The sequence below is a fragment of the Taudactylus pleione genome, unplaced genomic scaffold (assembly GCF_031769625.1).
Source record: "Taudactylus pleione unplaced genomic scaffold, aTauple2 ptg000361l, whole genome shotgun sequence".
Lineage (NCBI taxonomy): Eukaryota > Metazoa > Chordata > Amphibia > Anura > Myobatrachidae > Taudactylus > Taudactylus pleione.
The window spans coordinates 2,064,891-2,085,091 of record NW_028284762.1 but is presented as its reverse complement, the minus strand read 5'-3'; the positions used below and the strand labels follow the sequence as shown (position 1 = coordinate 2,085,091).

General features: G+C 47.9%; 1 protein-coding gene across 2 annotated transcripts in view; it reads right to left on the bottom strand.

The window, feature by feature from the left end:
- The window catches only part of RCSD1 (RCSD domain containing 1), a 136,733-nt gene that overhangs the window by 6,940 nt on the left and 109,592 nt on the right, over nt 1–20,201 (bottom strand). For both annotated transcript variants that reach the window (XM_088444408.1, XM_088444407.1), the window contains 5 exons: nt 14,504–14,605; nt 10,590–10,673; nt 3,496–3,567; nt 1,541–1,744; nt 706–1,209 (listed from right to left, as the gene is read on the bottom strand). In XM_088444408.1, coding sequence (XP_088300534.1) covers nt 706–1,209; nt 1,541–1,744; nt 3,496–3,567; nt 10,590–10,673; nt 14,504–14,605 — 966 coding nt within the window. The remainder of the gene's footprint in view (nt 1–705; nt 1,210–1,540; nt 1,745–3,495; nt 3,568–10,589; nt 10,674–14,503; nt 14,606–20,201) is intronic.

Genomic DNA, 20,201 nt, shown 5'->3' with positions numbered 1-20,201 from the left:
TAGGGGGGCTGGCTGAACAAACGGAGGCGTTCCCGAAGGAGCACATGCTGTTTGTGGGCGGCCCTACTGACATTACTCGTGATGTCAGTAGTGGACTTCCTGCTCTATTAGAGCTGGAAGTCCACTCGGCATTGCGAGTGCTGAGATCCTACCTTAGGGTCTCCTCGCAATGCCGATGGTCGCGATAATAGCGACCATCTCCTGCCCGCTCGCACTAGCTGTGGGTGGGCACCCACAGCTTAGCGAGCAGACAGGAAATAAATAAATAAATACTCCCCGCCCTGATTCAGAGCGTGTGCTCGCAAATAGCGAGCGGCTCTAAATCAGGCCCACAGTGCACGTGTTACTCCATTTAGGAAGAAATGTAATAAACGGTAACAATATCTACAGTTCTACAATGTCAGGGGGACTATAAAACAAAGACGCACGAGTTCAGATTAACGCCTGATGCATTAATGACGGACACAAGATCTAGAAGCATAAATGATGGGATTTTTATGAAAAGCGGAAAAATCTGGTCTTGCGAATAGCAACCAATAAGATTTTTTACATTGCTTCGGTTTCATAATTGTCCCTCTTTATCCCTGGCTTCACTAAATATGGTCCAAGCACTTCATTGGAGTTTAATTTAATTTGTCACCACAAGAGGGAGTAGTGCACTTAGGTTGTGCGCATGTGCAGTGTGTTACGGAATTGTCTACTTACGTCCCCATCAGATTTGCTGTGCTCACTGCTCCCATCTTTCTTCTCATCCTCGCTTGGCTCCATACTGCTCTGCTCTATGTTTATTGTTATATCTTCCTCGTTTGTGACCTGTGCGTCCGTTTCCTTTGTGTCCAGCTGCCCCTGCTCTCTGTTGGGTGTCTCCGTCTGGTCACTGTCTGGTTCCACCGATTGCTTCTCCAATCTGCTCTCGCTCTGCGTCTCCCTGACGTCCAGGTGTTTCTCAGTTTTATCTGGGTCAATCTCTTGGCTCCCGGGTGACTTCTCAGCTGAGTTGGTTGGTGCATTGCCCGTCTCTTGCGCTGACTCAGTGTTACACAGGTCTCGTCTATCCCTCCACCCCAGCTCAGTGTCCTCGTCTGCCGTCTTATCCCCATTTTCTTTCGCTGTTGTTTTCATTTTGTCAATATCAAAGTCCATATCAGTTTGGGATTTTCTAAAACTTCGGCTTGGAGGCCTTCGTTTTATTGAGCCTCTTGTGCGCACCTGGAGAATAGAGGAGATAATTGGTATATTATACTCTACATCGATTTGTCATGATCATTTTGGGAACTAAATCAGGGATATAGGGGTCTATTTTACTAAGCCTTGGATGGGGATAAAGTGAACACAGATAAAGTGCCAGCCAATCAGCTCCTAACTGTCATTTTTTAAACACAGTCAGTGACATGGCAGTTAAGAGCTGACTTTGTCACCGTTCACGGGAAAACGCTACACGGTTAAGAACTATTTGTCATTGCAACCTATCTAGACTAGGGCGATACCACACAGCAGATTCAGATGCTGCCATCACTATTGCACATTCTACAGCAGTAACCTTGGTGTAGCTCTGCAGATGAGTGCCCTCTGGTGGTTGTTCAAAACTGACAGCCGTTTCCTCTGATTCGCTGGAATGGGAGTGGATACCAGGGCTGCTCGGCGTTGATGGCGGACTGCTAAATGGAGAGGCCATGACTTTCAGTCCCGGGCTCTTCGGGGATACTCCCGGGAGAAATGAAGCAGGAGCGAAGGCCAAATTAGCCTGGAAAGTAGAAAAAATGTGCTCAACATTATAACATTCATTTACATGGTATACTAATATCACTGGTTGTCACAACCCATTATATGCTCCGTCTGATCCCAAAACCAATACACATCTGTGTCATAATGCTGTGACCTAATGAGGTGGAAACAGCTGTATGTGAATATGGGAACTAACCCTGTCCTACTTCTATGCATAGGATGGGTGGGGGGAGTCCTTTCTTGTACTCTATATTCTAGAGCTTTATATTGCAATATTTCCTCTACTTCTGCATGGCAGCTCCATAGCCCAGAATGTGAGTGCGCACCTATGTACAGTATATAAAATAAAATGCGATGTACTGCTCATTAATTCCCTGTTGTGCAGTAATCCTCCAATCTGACCGGTCACCCAACGTCTTCAGCTCCACTCTCCTGCTACCACTGGCCTTATTGTAGCAGGTAGAGTCGTGTTGTCCATGCCCCTCCCAGTCAGGTTTATGGGATATTCACTAGGGTGGGGCATCAGTAAGTGCGGAAACTTTCCTCACCAAGGTCAACAATGATCTCCTCACTGCCAAATCCAAATCTATATCTTTCTCAACCTCACTGCTGCCTCTAACACTGCCGACCACCCTGATAGTCCTCCACTCCATCGGGCTCTGGTTTACCTGATATCTGAACAACAGCACATTCTCTGTCCCACGTCTACCTCCACCTCCCCTTCTCTCCCCATTCCTGTTAGCGTTTCCCATGGTCCAGCCCTTGGTCCCCTTCTCTTCTCCCTCTATACCACTTCCCTTAGAGTGCTCATCAACTACTTCTCTCTCTAATACCACCTATAGGCTGATGACACCCAACTTTCATCTACACCCCTGACCTCACTCTCTGTCCTCTCTCGCATTTCCAACTATTGGCCCTCTCCTCTTGGGTGTCACAATGGTACCTGAGGTGCTGCCTGGGGTGACCTAGGGTAGACATACTCCTGGGGTGTCCAACACCTGGGGTGCTGCCAGGGGAGACATACTCCTGGGGTGCTGCCTGGGGAGACATACTCCTGGGGTGCTGCCTGGGGTGACATACTTCTGGGGTGCTGCCTGGGGAGATATACTCCTGGGGTGCTGCCTGGGGTGACATACCCCTGGGGTGCTGCCTGGGGTGACATACTTCTGGGGTGTTGCCTGGGGTGATGTACTCCTGCTGGGGTGCTGCCTGGGGAGACATTCTCCTGGGGTGCTGCCAGGGGTGACGTACTCCTGCTGGGGTGCTGCCTGGGGAGACATACTCCTGGGGTGCTGCTTGGAGTGAGGTATTGCAGAGATAGTGTAGTCTTGCACAATAGATGACAGATGTCCACAGATCTTCTCCCCCTAGCACTGAGACCAGGGACTCTCAGCACAGAAGGTGTAATGGTAGCATTACTGCCTCACAGCACTAAGGTCATGGGTTTGATTTCCACTACGGCCCTAACTGTGTGGAATTTCTATATTCTCCCTGTGCTTGCGTGGGTTTCCTCAGGGTACTCCGGTTTCCTCCCACACTCCGAAAATATACTGGTAGGTTAGTTGGCACCCAACAAAAATTAACCTTAATGTGTATGTGTGTGAGCATGTGGTAGGGAATATAGATTGTAAGCTCCACTGGGGCAGGGACAGATGTGAATGGACAAATATTCTCTCTGTAAAGCGCTGTGGAATATGTGTGCGCTATATAAATAACTGGTAATAAATAAATAAATTAATAAATTAATAAATACTACTTCCTGGGACTCACCTGAAGTTTCTCTATAAGAGGAGAACTCTTCACCTTGATCTTAGGCATCTGGGGCTGAGGAGGAGACATCTTCTACAGACAACAGGAAAAGGTGGAATTAATGTACAGATGACAGACACACGATGACCCCAGAATGAATCGAATACAGATCAGAAGCCCATTGGAAAACATTACTATTTATCTATGTTCCGTCCCATTACAGCACTCAGAGAACTGTAATGATCTAATCATTATATTACCAGGTAGGAAATCTTCATTCCTTTATATAAATGTGATTTATTACATGAGACAAACCTTGTGACATGTAACCAGTGCAGACTAACAATGTCACATGTAGCCGGCTCCTTCGGGCTCCACATATCTTCCAACTTGGCTCCTACAGTTACTCATGCGACTATATATCGCTCATGTAAACCTGGCCTAAGACTGGCAAAGCAATTATAGATGTAACACAGCTTAGTGGCTCCCGGGCCACAGCAATCTAAATAAGGACCTGCAGGTAGAACTGTATCTTATATACTGTACTGTGAGAAACAATTTGTCACAGTCTAATCCCCAGTGTTTTGTAACTGCAGTAATACAGCACTTCCCTCTTATTGTTCTGAGAAGGTTCCGAGTACTTACTAATGCTAACTGTCCCTACTTTCACAGACGGTCCCAGGTTTTGTCCCTATTTTTTAGTTTTGATCCAGTGCACAATAACATTGATCTTATTCTGCGTGACAGATGCCGTCCTCACTCTCTGTTCTTACAGTATAGGATTCAGGGGTTGATAGTTATTGCAGAGTAGTAAATAAAATGTGTAAAAAGTGCATTATAGGTTCCTGTAAACATATGATGATGGGAATTGTGGTTCCCCAAGGTCTGCAGAGACAATGGCGCTTATGCAGGACTGAACGTCCGCATGTTTCAGAACATATGTTACGTGTCTGCGCACTGAGCATGCGCTACAACTGTGCGCCCAGAAATAGGGAAGATGCAGAAGCCGTACATTCAATCACCTCTACACTAATTGCTAAAGGGACGTACTTGGGTTTTACAGGGAATGTAAGCTCTTACCAGCAGGGCCCTCTCTCCTCTTGTGCTTCTCCTTACTTTACTTCATCAACTTCTTGCCCCCCATCAGGGCACCTAACACTTGGTTGCTTACGCTCTGTTGCATATCTAGGTGTTATGGTCACTAATGTAGCAATGTATATTATCCATGTCCTTGTCCTATTTTGTACTGTAATGGTGCGTACACACTAGACGATATGCTCCCTGAGCGATATCGTCTAGTGTGTCCCCGGCAGGCTGTGCTCAATGTCGTTCATGACATTGAGCACAGCCGCTGAACGATATCATTAACGATATCGTTCAGCGCCGGGCTCTCTCCCCCATTCCCCAACATGCAGCAACCTGACGAGATCGTCAGGTTGGCCTGCATGTTAACCTGATGAAAGATGATGACGAACGACCCGCGGGAACGCGCGTCGTCGTTATCGTTCATCGTGTTGGTGTAAAAAATGGACGATAAAGTGGACGACTGAACGATAACGATATCATTATCGTTCAGTCGTCCACTTTAATCGCCCAGTGTGTACGCACCTTAAGTCGCTTGTCAAATTATTTGTTTATGTACTTTGTAAGGCGCTGCGTAACACTTGTGGCTCCATAGAAATAAAGGATAATAATAATAATAATAATGATAATAATAATAATACTTGGGTTTTACAGGGAATGTTTTCCCGTAGGCGCACAGCCAGAGGCATACAGCGCTACAAGTGGGAGAATGTGCACATTTATTTCTGTGTACACAATGCAGGAGCCACATACTCTATCCAGCCACGTCTGCATGGGTGTAGTATGCATAGGCGTGTACAGAAGCCGACCACTGGGGGGTGCTGCAACGGGATCTCCCCGTCTGCCAGGTCATGGACTACCCCGGCCCCCTCTCCCTCCTGTGCATAGACCATTTACCTGGCCCCCAGATGAGTAGTCTATGTCTCGGAGAGAGGGGAGGATGGGATAGTCGATACTGAGGTTATGTTGAGGTACACAATGTCAGCATGCAAAGGGGCAGACGGAAAGGTAGGTGGGTGGGCAGACCGTGACTGGACACCTCCCCAGATGATGCACATTACTTCTCCTCCCCTCCCTTGTAGGGGCCGTGCAGCCTACTGATGTGATGTATTCATTCAATGGTGGTGACTGTGATACTGTGTGTACTGTATGGTGATCTCTGTGATGCTGTGTGTTCTTTATGACTGTCACTGCGATGCTGTGTGTGCTGTATGACAATTACTGCAATCTTGTGTGTCCTGTATGGCGGTCACAGCGATGCTATTACTGCAATGTTGTGTGTACTGTATGGTGGTCACAGCGATGCTATTACTGCAATGTTGTGTGTACTGTATGGTGGTCACAGCGATGCTATTACTGCAATGTTGTGTGTACTGTATGGTGGTCACAGCGATGCTATTACTGCAATGCTGTGTGTACTGTATGGAAGTCACTGCAATGCTGTATGTACTGTATGGCGGCCACTGCGATGCTGTGTGTACTGTATGGTGGTCACTGCGACGCTGTTTGTACTGTATGGTGGTCACTGCAATGCAGTGTGTACAGTATGGCGGTCACTGCAATGCTGTGTGTACTGTATGGTGGTCACATGGATGCTGTATGTACTGTATTGTAGTCACTGAAATGCCATAAGAACTGTACGGCGGTTATTGCGCTGATATGTGTACTGTAAGGCCGGCACTGGAGGATCTCTTTACTGTATGTTGATCACTGAGTTCTGACTGTGTTGCCTTATACTGTTTTTGTAGTGCATGTGTATTTTTACGTGTATGTATTTGGGGGGGGGATTAATGTAATGTCAGGGGTAATTTATCGATGTTATTTGGATGCAGATGTATTTAGATGTTGATATTTTAAGTTTTTAAACACCTGGGCTTGGAGCTCTTATTTTTCCAGCTAAGCTCCCCCTCATGTGGCTACACCACTGACTATGTCACATTCACTACGGAGCAGCCAGGCGCAGTGGCCGCTGCAGAATGTGATACTGGTACACCAAGTAGACAGACGGAGGCTCGGCCGCAGAGAAGGCATTGTCCTACTTACACCATGAGTCTTCCCCTTTCTACCAGCTGACTCTGCTGTCTGCACTGTGCAAAGGGGAAATGACAGATGAGTAGGAGGACGATTGCATTGTGCAAGTATTACACCTCACTACTGTCACACAGGGCAGAGAGCAGCCATATTAGTCATTGAACCCTCAGCTGGAATCTTAAAGTGGAGCTAAACCACAATGTGGGGCATATTTACTACAATCCACATATAAAATGTGGTTGTAGTGTGATATTTTCGCCTAAATTGTCATTGCGAATTAAGGAAATATCACTCGAATTTATCAAAAATCCCTTACAGGGACAGATCTTGCGAGAAAGCTTCTGTCCCTGCGAATCCCCTCCGCACAATTCTCATTGTATTTTTTGGAACAAATACAGTGAGAATGGGTCTGCGCCTGCACCCCCCTCGGCCTCTTGCCTCATTCCCTGTCCCCGCTACCTCTCCCCCCCACGCTTTAGCCCCCCCTGCCCCTGGTGTAGAAAATAAATAAAATAAAACTTACCTTACACTTAGACAGCTGATCGGTGATCTCCTCTCTGTGACCCGATCAGTTGTTGTAAGCGGTCAGCTGAGATGATGCAGTGAAAGATCGGGTCACACAGAGGAGATCACCGGTTAGCCGCCCGGGAAAGCTATATTTTATTTTATTTCTTTTCTCTTCCTACACCTCTGTACTCAAAAGAAAAGAATGTGAAGAGCTTATCCTGAATTTATACAAAATGAAAGAATGTGAAGCTCTTACCCTGAATTTAAATAAAAGAGAAGAATGTGAAGAGCTTACCCTGAATTTTAGTGCTGGGCAGATCCCACTGTGTTAGCAGCTACCAGGTTTAGTGGTCTGTGAAGTTAATGCAGAGCGCACCATTACCTTTTTGTAACTCTGTAATCAGCCTGTGGTCTATTCAAACACACAGGCTGATGACTGACACCCGCTCAGGGCTCTGCTCTGCCTATCAGATGTCAGGCAGAGCAGAGAAGGAGTGGGGGAACCCTGTATAAAGCCATACATAGCGTTGTCACAGGGCTTCTTCTGGTATTTTGTTTTTTACAATTGAACATTAGTAAATTTGAAGCAGATCGCATTTCCCATTACAAGTATGGGAAATGTGATCTGCTAAAGGTGCGTACACACTTGGCGATTAGGAAAGATAGTACGATTACGACATCGTAATCGTACAGTCGTTGCTGATCCCCTGTAGTGCCTACATTGAACGTTATGTCGTTCAGTGCAGGCACCCTCCCTCATCCCTGAACATGCCCAATCTGACGTTATCAGCAGATTGGCCGGCATGTTCAGGCGATGATAGATGTCGGAAACGACCAGCGGGAGCGCGCATTGCTGGTCGCTTCCGACATTATAGTGCACGATTTGTGCACTACTAATGAGCGATTGAACAATTACGAATGTCGTAATCGTTCAATCGCTCATTAATATCGCCAAGTGTGTACGCTGCTTTACTTAAAATATGTGATTCTAAGGGCCTGGAGTCGTTTTTTTCATATGAAGACTGTTCCAAAAGCCCTTTAATACATTTAAATGCCACCCATTTTTACATTATTTTAGTAAAAATAATATTGATAAATATGCCCGTGTGTATTCTTCAATTTACACATTTGGACATTTGTGATTAATCAGCAGCTGCTCACTGTACGCTGCTCTCCATAGCCCATCTCACTACTACCCCAACTAGACACTACCCTCTCTGTGCACTACACGCTACCATATCATCCCTATACTGTCTCAGCATTACCTGTCTCTGCCTCTACAGTGTAAGGGGGTAAATTTACTAAAGTCAGAGTTTTTAGAAGTGAGTTTTAGAAGAGATGTTGCCCATAGCAACCAATCAGATTCTAGCTATTATCTTCTAAAGGTGCTAGTTAAATGGTTGTTATGGGCAACATCTCTTTTAAAACTGACTTCTGAAAACTCTCCCTTTAGTAAATTTACCCCTAAGCCTCTCATGAGCAGTGTCCTCATGTCAGCACCTTCTCCATCATCCTCATGTCAGTACTTTCTATGTATGACTTGTTATGCCGACTCTATAGCGTTGTGGAGTTTTGCAGCGCCTTATCAACATACAATGATGATGATTAAACTATCTTGGTTAACAGAGGGATATAAACAGGCACACTAACACAAAAATAGGGACATGATGTCACATAATACGTGTCTTGTTGTGGGGTATTTTTGGCAGTTCACCAATCGCCCTTACTGGATATAATAAATGCATATATAGCCCTGTTATCAGGAATACATAATGTGGCAAATCTCATCATCTCTATTGTATTTGCCTGTTTACATACCACATGTTTATAGGGGATCGGTATGATAGGTCCGGTGGTTCAAATCCCGACGCCGGAAGACCGGCAGCAGTGAAGATCCCAATAGCTAAAAAGGTAAGTATTTACTAACCCTACTCCCCCCCTTAACCCTCCTTTAGGGGTGCCTAACCCTAACCCCCCCACCCCTAGTGCCTAACCCTAACCCCCCCTAAGTGCCTAAACCTAACCCCCTCGTCCCCGCAGCCTAAACCTAAGTCTCCCTAAGTTATTAACAGTACAAACAATGCAGGACAAGTACATGGTTTATAAACATTGCTGCATAACACTGAAATAAGTAGCAGGGCGTCAGCAACCAAGTGTTAGGTGTCGTCTGGGGAGTTAGGAGTAAATAATAGTATAAGTAGGGGTAGGAGAACCACGTGAGGGAAGAGGGCCCTGCTCGTGAGAGCTTACATTCTAAAGGTATGAATAGATGCCTTATCAATAGAATGTTGATTTAAGGGCCTGTTTCAGACCCGGTCGCAAGCGCTGTCGCTCGCAACCGGGTCGATGGTGGGCCAGTGCGCATGCGCACGACGAAGCTGGCTCCGTCGTGCGCATGCGTGAGACCCGGATAGCGACGGGCACTCCGTCGCTCCGGGTCTCGCACCAAAGGAGGCGAGCTGTCAATGCTGAGTGACAGCATGCCCCCTTTGGTGGACGGGCCGGGGGAGTGGCTGCCCAAACGGAGGCGTTCCCATGTGAACGCCTCCGTTTGGGGGCGGCTCCACTGACATCACTAGTGATGTCAGTGGGAGAGATTTTGGCTCTGTTAGAGCCGAAATCTCTCTGGGGCTTGCGGCAACGAGACCCTACCACAAGGGTCTCGTCGCAAGCCCGATGATCGCGATGGTCTTGACCATCGCGACCATCTTCCTGGCCGCTTGCTATAGCTGTGGGTGGTCACCCACAGCTATGCGAGCGGCCAGGAGGCCGTTCGAAAAAACCAGAAGGCCGGCCCTGATTCAGAGCGAGCGCTCTGTCAGAGCGTCCGACTCTGAATCAGGGCCTAAGGACCTCATTCAGAGTCGGTCGTTGCGGCCGCACGGTCGTACGCCACCGATGTTCGCTAAACTGCGCATGCGTAAAGTTCGCAATGCGCGTGCGCAAACTAGCGGCTACGATCAGAAATTTCTCTCCTTTGAACACAGCCAGGTCGGTAGTTTGAGTGACAGGATGAGGCGTTTGTGGGTGGTAACAGGGGAAGGTGTTTGAAAACGGGGGTGTGGAGATCCGAACGCAGGCGTGCCTAATTATGCGAACGGCGTTTTATGGGAGTGCATAATTAACAAAGTAGTGTCATGGCACACGTGACATGGGAGGTTTTACACTGACATGATCGTAGAGCTTAAGAGAGGGTATGGTCAACCTTTAGCTCTACGACCAGTTCCGATGGTTTCCGATGCTCGCGATTAATTCTTATATGGCCGGAGATGACGTGTAATGCGTACGAGATGGGGGCGTTTTTTAGCGATCCGACCGCATCCTCCCCTTGGTCGGCCAGCTAACGATCCGACCTTAGGGACGCAACATGCGTGTGCATAATTTGCATATCCGGCCCCTTTTCCTGTACGACCGTGCGGCCGCAACGACCGACTCTGAATGAGGTCCTAAGTGCTTTCATATTTTTGAGTGTTCTGGTAGTGAAACACACTTACCTCATCCCCATTATTGGTAACAGTGGCTTTTGGTAACGGCAGGGAGCACGGTGGTTTCCTTCGAGTGGGTTTAGGTGGTGGAGCCTGAGAGAGACAGATGACAGACAGCATTAGCCTGTGAGGCAGGACGCCCAGCATGTAGGCTACAGTCACATTTTATAATAGATAAGGAAAGTGCTAGACGGCAGATATCTGGAAGAGGTTAGAACTTTTAAATTAAGTTTACTCAAAACAGAAATACAGATAGAACCTAAATTTTGAGTGTCCCTTTCTCAGAACCAGGAGGGTGACTGCAGGGGAGGATTAAGACATGAGGGGCCTGTGTGCAGTCTCCGTGCGCGCCCCCCTATCTCCCCGGCACATGCGTCGAGTGGTCTACTGCGAATGTACAGTTCTCTGATGAATGGTAAAAAACATAATTGGGGGTGCATAAATGATGGTATATCTCTGTGAGATGGCTGTCAGTATAGGGGGGCCTAGCGCCCGATGCTCCTGTACTCAGCTTGGTCATATATATGCAGTGAAAATAACTTTATTTAACGAAGCTATGATGTAATTTCAGTCCTCATCAGAAATGTAACAAGAAAAACAATATCTAGCGCTCCCAAATGTAGCAGCTTCCTATTAGTGTAGTCAGTAAACTAACTACATAAAGCAATAAGGTATGAAAATAGAAGTGCTTGTAAATGATCTGTTGTAAAGTATTAAATAGTAACTGAGGACCAATGTTAAATGACATACACCAATAATCAACATGTATAGACAGACACTGATGTTTAAAAAGCTCTCTTGTGAAAAATTGTGGTGTTAACAGTATGGCATCCCCGATAAGGCAGCACGCTGGAATAGCTAGCAAACGCTAACCCTACCTTTCCCTATGTTGCCGCACTGTTGCCGTTCACTGACTAATGGTCTGAATTGAGAGCCAGAAGAGGATCCGGGGCTGAGAAGCACGAAGTGCGGCAACATAGGGAAAGGTAAGGTTAGCGTTTGCTAGCTATTCCAGCGTGCTGCCTTATCGGGGATGCCATACTGTTAACACCACAATTTTTCACAAGAGAGCTTTTTAAACATCAGTGTCTGTCTATACATGTTGATTATTGGTGTATGTCATTTAACATTGGTCCTCAGTTACTATTTAATACTTTACAACAGATCATTTACAAGCACTTCTATTTTCATACCTTATTGCTCATCAGAAATGTAATCTAGGCTGCAGTTCCGAGTTCCTTTATCCTTTAGGGAAGTTCAGTGATTTTCTATACAGTGCAGAAACCGCTGGTAGTTGTCATGGAATTCGTCAATCTTTTCGGCAGTGATCTGTAAGCAGACCCGTCACGTGACCTGTCACCTGACACATGATCAATGGGGTCATTTATCCCGCAAAAGTGCCGCTGTGACATCTCACAAGTGTATTTGCTGACATTGGGCCTGATTCAGACGTGGTCGCTAAAGCATTCGCAACTGCGTTCCCATACACAGCTGCTGTTCGAAAATATGCTGTATGCTGTAGCCGCCTGGAAATGTGTTGAGACGCCCACCGGCGAATTCTCACATCCAAGCAAGTGCGCACAAACGGCGCTCACAGATCCTTCCATAATCGACCACCTGAGTAACGCCATTGTCGCACAGAATGGCTGCGGGGATGCTGGCGTTATATTTTCTGCATACGGGATCGCAGATGTCGGCAGATACACTCCCCGAAAACGGTCACCACATGCCTGTGTTTTTTTTCAGCTACTCCCCTGTAATCGCCCCCAAACGGTACCTGAATGTCAATCACTTTGCAAAGAAATCCTCAAAGGGGAAATTAATCGCTTAACTGCGATTATTGGTGCCCAGCGAGTTATAGGCACTGGCACCATTTCTGTGTGTTGGCCGCAAGATTTAAAGCAGCAATAATTTAAAATGCAAAACCAGGTTAAGTTTTGCTTTTTAAAATCATTGTCGGGGCAAAACTAGCAGCTAAATCCTCAAAGCTGTGCAAGTACCCAGCATACAGTAACTCGCAGGCTATTGCACTTGTGCCCATGTCTCCACAATCATGTCATACACCCATCAGCCATAACATTAATACCACTGACAGGTAACGTGAATAACAGTGATTATCTTGTTACCATGGCACCTGTCAGGGGGTGGGAAATTAGGCAGCAAGTGAGCCCTCTGTTCTTGAAGTTGATGTATTGGAAGCAGGAAAAATGGGCAAGGGTAAGGATCTGAGAGATACTGACAAAGGCCACATTGTGATGGCTAGGGGAGCGGGTCATAGCATCTCCAAAATGGCAGGTCTTGTGGATGGCTCCTGGAGGTAAGTAGCAGTGGCGTCACAAGAGGGGTGAGGGGGGTGCAGGTCGCACCCGGGTGTCACCCGCTGAGGCCCCCCTCAGTGACAGGAGCCGGGTGCTGCACTGTATAATAAGTACAGCACTCGGCTCCTGACAACTGTGAGGGAGCCGGCAGGGACTGCACACAGCCTGATTCAGACCCGGACGCTATTTGCGTCCGCTCGCTGGCTAAAAGGGGCCGGCTATTTAAATCATGTGCTCGCACTGCCTGGCGTAAAGCCGCCCACTAAGTAATAGCGAGCGGCCGCACTATGCGCTCGCACCTGTATAAAAACGCCCCTTTGCCACTCGCAACACACGTCATCTCCGGCAGTTGTAGGATTATTCGGGAGCATCGAGAGCCATCGGAGCTGCCCGCAGCGCTTGTGGTAGCCTTTTCCCACCACAACATTGCGAGCAGTTCAGGCTAAAATACAACCCAGTCACGTGATGACGCTACTTTGCTAATTATGCACACCCATTATACGCTGTTCACATCCACACCCCCGTTTACAAGCACCTTCCCCTGTTACCACCCACAAATGGCGCAATCTGTCACTCAAAATAGCGGCCCAACTGCGGGCTACAGTCGAGCACTTTCTCATTGCAATGACTGGTTCGCGCACGCGCATTGCGACTCATACGCATGCACAGATTGCGAAAAATCACTCAATGCGAGCGCAGCATAGCGTTCGGGTCTGAATCAGGCCCAGAGGCCACAACCCTTCCCGTGTGACCACGCCCATGACCGCATGGTCACGCCCCCTTTTCGGCGCCACGCATATCGTCCCCTCCCCGCACCAGGTGACACCGCGGGGAGGAACGCCACTGGTTAGTAGTACCTACCAAAAGTGGTCCTAGGCGGGACAACCGGTGAACCGGAGACAGGGCCATGGGTGCCCAAGGCTCATTGATGCACATGGGGAGTGAAGGCTAGCCTGTCTGGTCTGATCCCACAGAAAAGCGACTGTAGCACAAATAGCTGAAATAAGTTAGTGCTGGCTGTGATAGGAAGGCGTCAGTACACTCAGTACGTCACTGCGTAGCTGGAGACTGGTCAGAGTGTCCCTGCTGACCCCTGTCCATCACACAAAGCACCTACACTGAAGCCATGTCGGCATAATATGTTGTTTCCGGCCGAATTGGAACGACATATCGGCCGCATCGCTCAGTGTGTACGGCCAATATGCCCGCTCCCGCGGACGCTTGCTACATCGTCCGGTCGTCCTGGACTATATCGCAAGCGGCCCCGTTGCAGGTAATGAAAGATGGAATGAGCTATTATTTCGTTCTGATGTGTACCCATGATCCAATATGACGGACCATCGGGCGGACATATCGGCTGGGTGCACATAGCTCAGAGTGTACCCAGCTTTACAGGACTCTGCTGCTGAAGTCGTGGTGCCAGATACCACAGTACACCCCCAGAGGTCTTGTGGAGCCCATGCCACGACGAGTCAGAGCTGTTTTGGAGGCACGAGAGGGATCTATACAATATTAGGCAGGTGGTTTTAATGTTATGATTGATCGGATTATATCGCAGTATTTCTCCTTATCGCACAGAGGATAAAACAGCTTCATAGTAATTACCTCTTTTTTGGGGCTGTTCACCTTGTCACCGAATATACCGGCAAGCTTAGCAACGGATGGTGGCGCTGCCTCTTCTGCTGTACCGCTCTCCGACGCTTTCCCCTGGGAAGAAAATACAATGTTGTAGCTGTGTAATAAAAATCTGCCTCTAACATTGCTTTATTTAAAATCAGCTTTTATTCTATTTCCCCATTGGGTCTTCATGTTGCAAATACTCTAAGGAGGTCAGACAGTGCTTCTTGTATTGCAGGTTTATGAGGTTTATTCATAAACTATGTTTTGCATATTGTGACATCCGGAATACCATTCACTGGGAACGATTCAGCAGCGTATGCAATGGCGATTACGGACGCAGTCGAGTGATTGTTTGCCATTGGTCATGTGTACAAGCGTGAGTGCGCAGCGATTGCATTGCGATTACGGACGCACTAAGGAATCCATCGCAAAGTGAGTCACAGGCTGTCAGTGCTTGGGGTGGTGACGGGGGAGTGGTCAGAAAAACGCAGACCTGCTGTAAATGCTGTGTGATTGGCCGATGTGCGTCATTGGTACAGATGTATATGCAGAAAAGCGAGGTTGGACAGATACGAGAAAGAAGCAGTGGGCGTCCCTATGCTGCCTGTGCTTTGGCAAGCATTTGCATATTTTCGCAACTGCGATCCATAGGTGGTTTCAGTTACAATCGCATTGGCGATCTGTACTAAATCAGTTGTTTATAGATCCCCTTCAGTAGATGTACCTGGAAGTAATGTGGTGTGAGGTGGGAAGTGCGGTTCCATGCCGTTAAAGGCCATCAAAAGAAGACATTTGTACCCTCACGGGCTCACTTTGCTCCCCACAGGTTACTATTCCCGCTCTGTGTCCACGTGGATGGTAACTGCTGACGTTGGACAGTAACGAATGATGTCAGGGTACATCTACTGAAGGGGATCTATCCGCTACCTTACTAAATCAGGTCTAGGGGCATATTTACTAAGGTGCGGGTTTTTAGAAAAGGAGATGTTGACCATAGCAACCAATCAGATTCTACTTATCATTTATCTAGCACCTTCTAGAAAATAACAGCTAGAATCTGATTGGTTGCTCATATACATAAAAATAAAAAAGACATCATATAATGCATAAAAAAGACAAATGCACATAAAGGCTACACAGTAAACTTGGAATTGCGTTTTGTTTTCCTAAATTATTATTATTTTTTTTAAAGATATTTCGTTTTACGGTTTCCATGTCTGTTAACCCTCTCTGCTTTGTCACTGTTTCCTACACGTTCAAAGGCCCCATGTAACTTATTTCCGCCCGGGGAAAACTTCACTCTGCCTTTATCCCAACCAGGAAACAGAACTTATCTCCCAACTTCTATTTAATGGGAAAACGAACAGCTACTCGTGGGAAATTCACTAAGCACTTGATGTCTGTGACAAGACCTTCTCTGGATTCATTCTAGACAAGCGAATTGCAGACAGATTCCCAGACATCAGACACGTCTTATAGAGATCTCTGTGGACCCACGTCGCTGTTATCCATGATTAAGGAAATTGACTCCTAAATGTATGTATGCTGTCGCAACTGTTCTGCGACCTAACTGGTTGGCCCATATCATGTCGGCTGAGTTCCCGCTGCTTGTGAGATGGTACCATACCGTGTTACAGCTACACGTGTTTGGCGTGTTAGCAAATGTGATCCGTAATGGGAAAAATGAAAAGTTTAAAATAATTATCTACGAATCACAGTGAATACTTTCACTTTTCGTTGTTTGCTGAATACCAAGGGGGTCGTATTGGATCCCTGATGATGAATGGCCCAGTAACTTAAATATGAGGAAAGTAGCTTTTCCGCATGGTTACCGGGCCATTTATTGTTTGATGAAAGGGCCCCTATATCTCTATACAAGTAAAATAAAGTCCCCTGTTTAGGGATCTGTCATTTGGGCTAATCTCATGAACTACTGGACAGATTTTGAATTGGTTTTCACTATTCTAAACATCATTGATTGAGGAAGGTTTAGCTGTATGAACCATTCATCTGTAACAAAAGGAAGCTGAGCAACAATGATTTTACGGAAGTTAAGTCACAGAAAAAACTCTTGTGCTGTGTGAGTGACTCACTGCTGCTGCTGCGCTCTGATTGGCTCTCTGAAACAGTGAGAGCCAATCAGAGATGGGAGACGTAGTGCATTTAATATGCGCGGAGGAAATTAAACACCCAAACCTGGGGGTGGCCTTGTATGCCAGTAAAGGGTTACTTGTAGTGAGCTGAGATTGTGGGTGGGGTTAGGGGTTTCGCTTTAGTGTACTGGGGGTGGAGTTGAGGAGCCATTTTAGTATTGTTGGTTGGAAGACATCTTAGGTAGCCTTCCTGGATTTGTTCCTACCCTCCCACCCTCTATTGCAGTGTCAGCTCTCTAGTGGCGGGAAAGAACTGTGGCAGTCACCATCTGCCTTTGCAGATTGAGGTGCTCTCCCTTTCAATACATGACTCAGAGGTCTATTTACAAAGCAGTGTTAGGAGACAGAGTGAAAAGTGATAAAGTACCAGCCAATCAGCTCCCAGCTGTCATTTTTCAAACACAGCCTGTGAGATGGCTGTTGGGAGCTGATTGGCTGGTACCTTATCACTTTTCACTCTGTCTCCTAACACAGCTTAGTAAATAGACCCCTTAGGCTGATTATACCCTACTGGGGTCAGCGGCATCACCGATCTCGGTGGGCCTCACGTTGTGTTATTGGGCGGGAGGTGGATACCTTAGCTAGGATAATGGGCTGGCCGGTCGCCCCCCATTTGGAAGAGTTGTAGTATGCAGTTGGTGATATTGCATTGTGGGGCCGTTTCTTTCTGCGCCACTATACTGTGTCTGTCTCTTTTCTTTCTCTTATTAGCTAGTTCAATTACAGTTCAATTAATAGTTACAGTATTTTATTAGCTTAAATTGAAATAAGTTTAAAATATATTTAAATAAATAAAGCTGACCTTCCTTTTCCCTTATGCAAGTCTCAGTGTCGTTATTTCAAGGTATTACATTGTTGGTTTACCCTGTACTGTCAGGGGGGGGGGCACCCATCAGGTGATGGGGAGTTTAAGCAATGTGCCCTGTTGCTTAGCAGTAGCCCAGAGAGGGGAGGGAGTCAGGGACTGAGCAGGATCACGTCTGTACAGTGGCGTAGGGTGTAGCCAGGGCGCCTGGAGCACGCTGCCTGCTATGGCACCACCCCCCAAGTGTTCCAGGGAGAAGTCATGTAATTGGTTTGAGAATAATCGTGGTACCCCAGATCCTGGGTACCTACCCTGCAGAGGAGCCCATATACTGTATAATATATATATATATATTGGGGCTCAGAAGCCCATAAAAAAAACTCAGCGCTCTCACTTCAGAGCTATCTTAGTAGTCAAAGATTGGTACAAAAGTCCCACTTCAGTGGCCAGCATGAGGGATCCCTCTGTGAACTAGCTGACACCAGGACTTGCAGGGGGCAGCCGCAGCTTGTGAGCCCGGTGAAAAAAGCTGCCAGCATGCAGAGAGAAAGATGCAGAGGGTATAAATAGCTGCTCTCTCCCAATGGTCCGGCTGTCTGAGGTAGCGGTGTGCGCAGTGAAGCTGACCTGTGTCCCTGAGGTGACCGGTGGCTGGGACGTGAGCCGGCAGTGCTGTGTGACAGGACCGGAGTAACGAAGCTCCTCCTGTCAGCGGGACACCTCCGGCAACAGCTGAGAAGGGGAGGTGGACTTTCCCTCCCAAGAGGCTGGTGCATGCCCTCTGACATTTCCAGGGCCTGGAGCTCGCGCTCCACCGGAACAGCCCTTCCTACACCACTGCATCTATAATAGTCTGCCCGATATGCCAGGCTTGACAACTCAACAGGACGGGCCTTTAAATTTGCCCAACCAGTTGAGCTGTCAATCACCGCCGGGTCCCTGCAGCATGTGTACGGGCTATCGGATGGTAGTCTGTACACACCACCAGATAACAGATATATCTTTCAGATAGATATCGGCCATCTGCTGTGCTGCACAGCAGCTCGGATATGTCTGTGAACGACACACCCGGCGATGCATTATCAATGGAATGGGCGATATATCTATCAGTGTGTACCTAAGCTTCAGAGGCAGCCTCCAATGAACCCATGAAAATGCCCTGATGCTGACACAGTACCCAAGAAGGAGCCAGGGGAGGCATAGCTGTCAGGAATTAAAAAAACCAAACCACCATTTGCCACCATTCGATGGTGGCAAACATCAGACCGCCCGCATCAAATGGTAGAAATGCCATCGGAACAAAAATATCAATGGTTAGTAACCATCGGATTCCGATGTTCATCCCTACGCTGAACCTGCATGCTGGCTCCGGCCACCTCTCCTCCACCGTGAAGTGCTCCATCTCCAGCATGATGTTTCCTCTCAGCCACCAGCCCTCAGTCAACAGGAGGCACGTCCCATTGAAGTCCGTGCTGTTCTCGAATAGGGGCAGCACGGCGAGGAAGCTCAACAGGGATCGAAATACAGGGTACATTGTGCAAAGAAGACATTGCTCATCGCCATATTTGGCAGTCAGGGGGGGTGCGCATGGCGGTTGCGGAAATATGCACAGGTGCCCCAGCTCCGGGGACATGCTACTGATAATGCTTACAGTAACTACAATACAAATCGCTCATCCCCAGCCACCTGCAGGGCAGCAGCAGTGGGGATTGTGGTGATACTGGTGAGATGCAGAGGACAGGAGTGAGAAGCAGGAGGTTGTGGTGAAATGCAGAGGCCTGTGGTGAGATGCAGAGGCCTGTGGTGAGATGCAGAGGCCTGTGGTGAGATGCAGGGGCCTGTGGTGAGATGCAGGGGCCTGTGGTGAGATGCAGAGGCCTGTGGTGAGATGCAGAGGCCTGTGGTGAGATGCAGAGGCCTGTGGTGAGATGCAGAGGTCTGTGGTGAGATGCAGAGGCCTGTGGTGAGATGCAGAGGCCTGTGGTGAGATGCAGAGGTCTGTGGTGAGATGCAGAGGTCTGTGGTGAGATGCAGGGGTCTGTGGTGAGATGCAGGGGCCTGTTAGTGAGATGCAGGGGCCTGTGGTGAGATGCAGAGGTTTGTGGTGAAATGCAGAGGCCTGTGGTGAGATGCAGGGGCCTGTGGTGAGATGCAGAGGCCTGTGGTGAAATGCAGAGGCCTGTGGTGAGATGCAGAGGTCTGTGGTGAGATGCCGAGGTCTGTGGTGAGATGCAGAGGCCTGTGGTGAGATGCAGGGGTCTGTGGTGAGATGCAGGGGCGTGTTAGTGAGATGCAGGGGCCTGTGGTGAGATGCAGGAGACTGTGGTGAGATGCAGAGGCCTGTGGTAAGAGCCAGTGTCAGGAGGGAGAAGCAGGGGCCTGTGGTGAAATGCAGAGGCCTGTGGTGAGATGCAGGGGCCTGTGGTGAGATGCAGAGGCCTGTGGTGAAATGCCGAGGTCTGTGGTGAGATGCAGAGGTCTGTGGTGAGATGCAGGGGTCTGTGGTGAGATGCAGGGGCGTGTTAGTGAGATGCAGGGGCCTGTGGTGAGATGCAGGAGACTGTGGTGAGATGCAGAGGCCTGTGGTAAGAGCCAGTGTCAGGAGGGAGAAGCAGGGGCCTGTGGTGAGATGCAGGGGACTGTGTTGACATGGCGTAGTCGCCATGTAAACATATATATATATATATATATATATGTATATATATACACACACACTGTGGAAGAA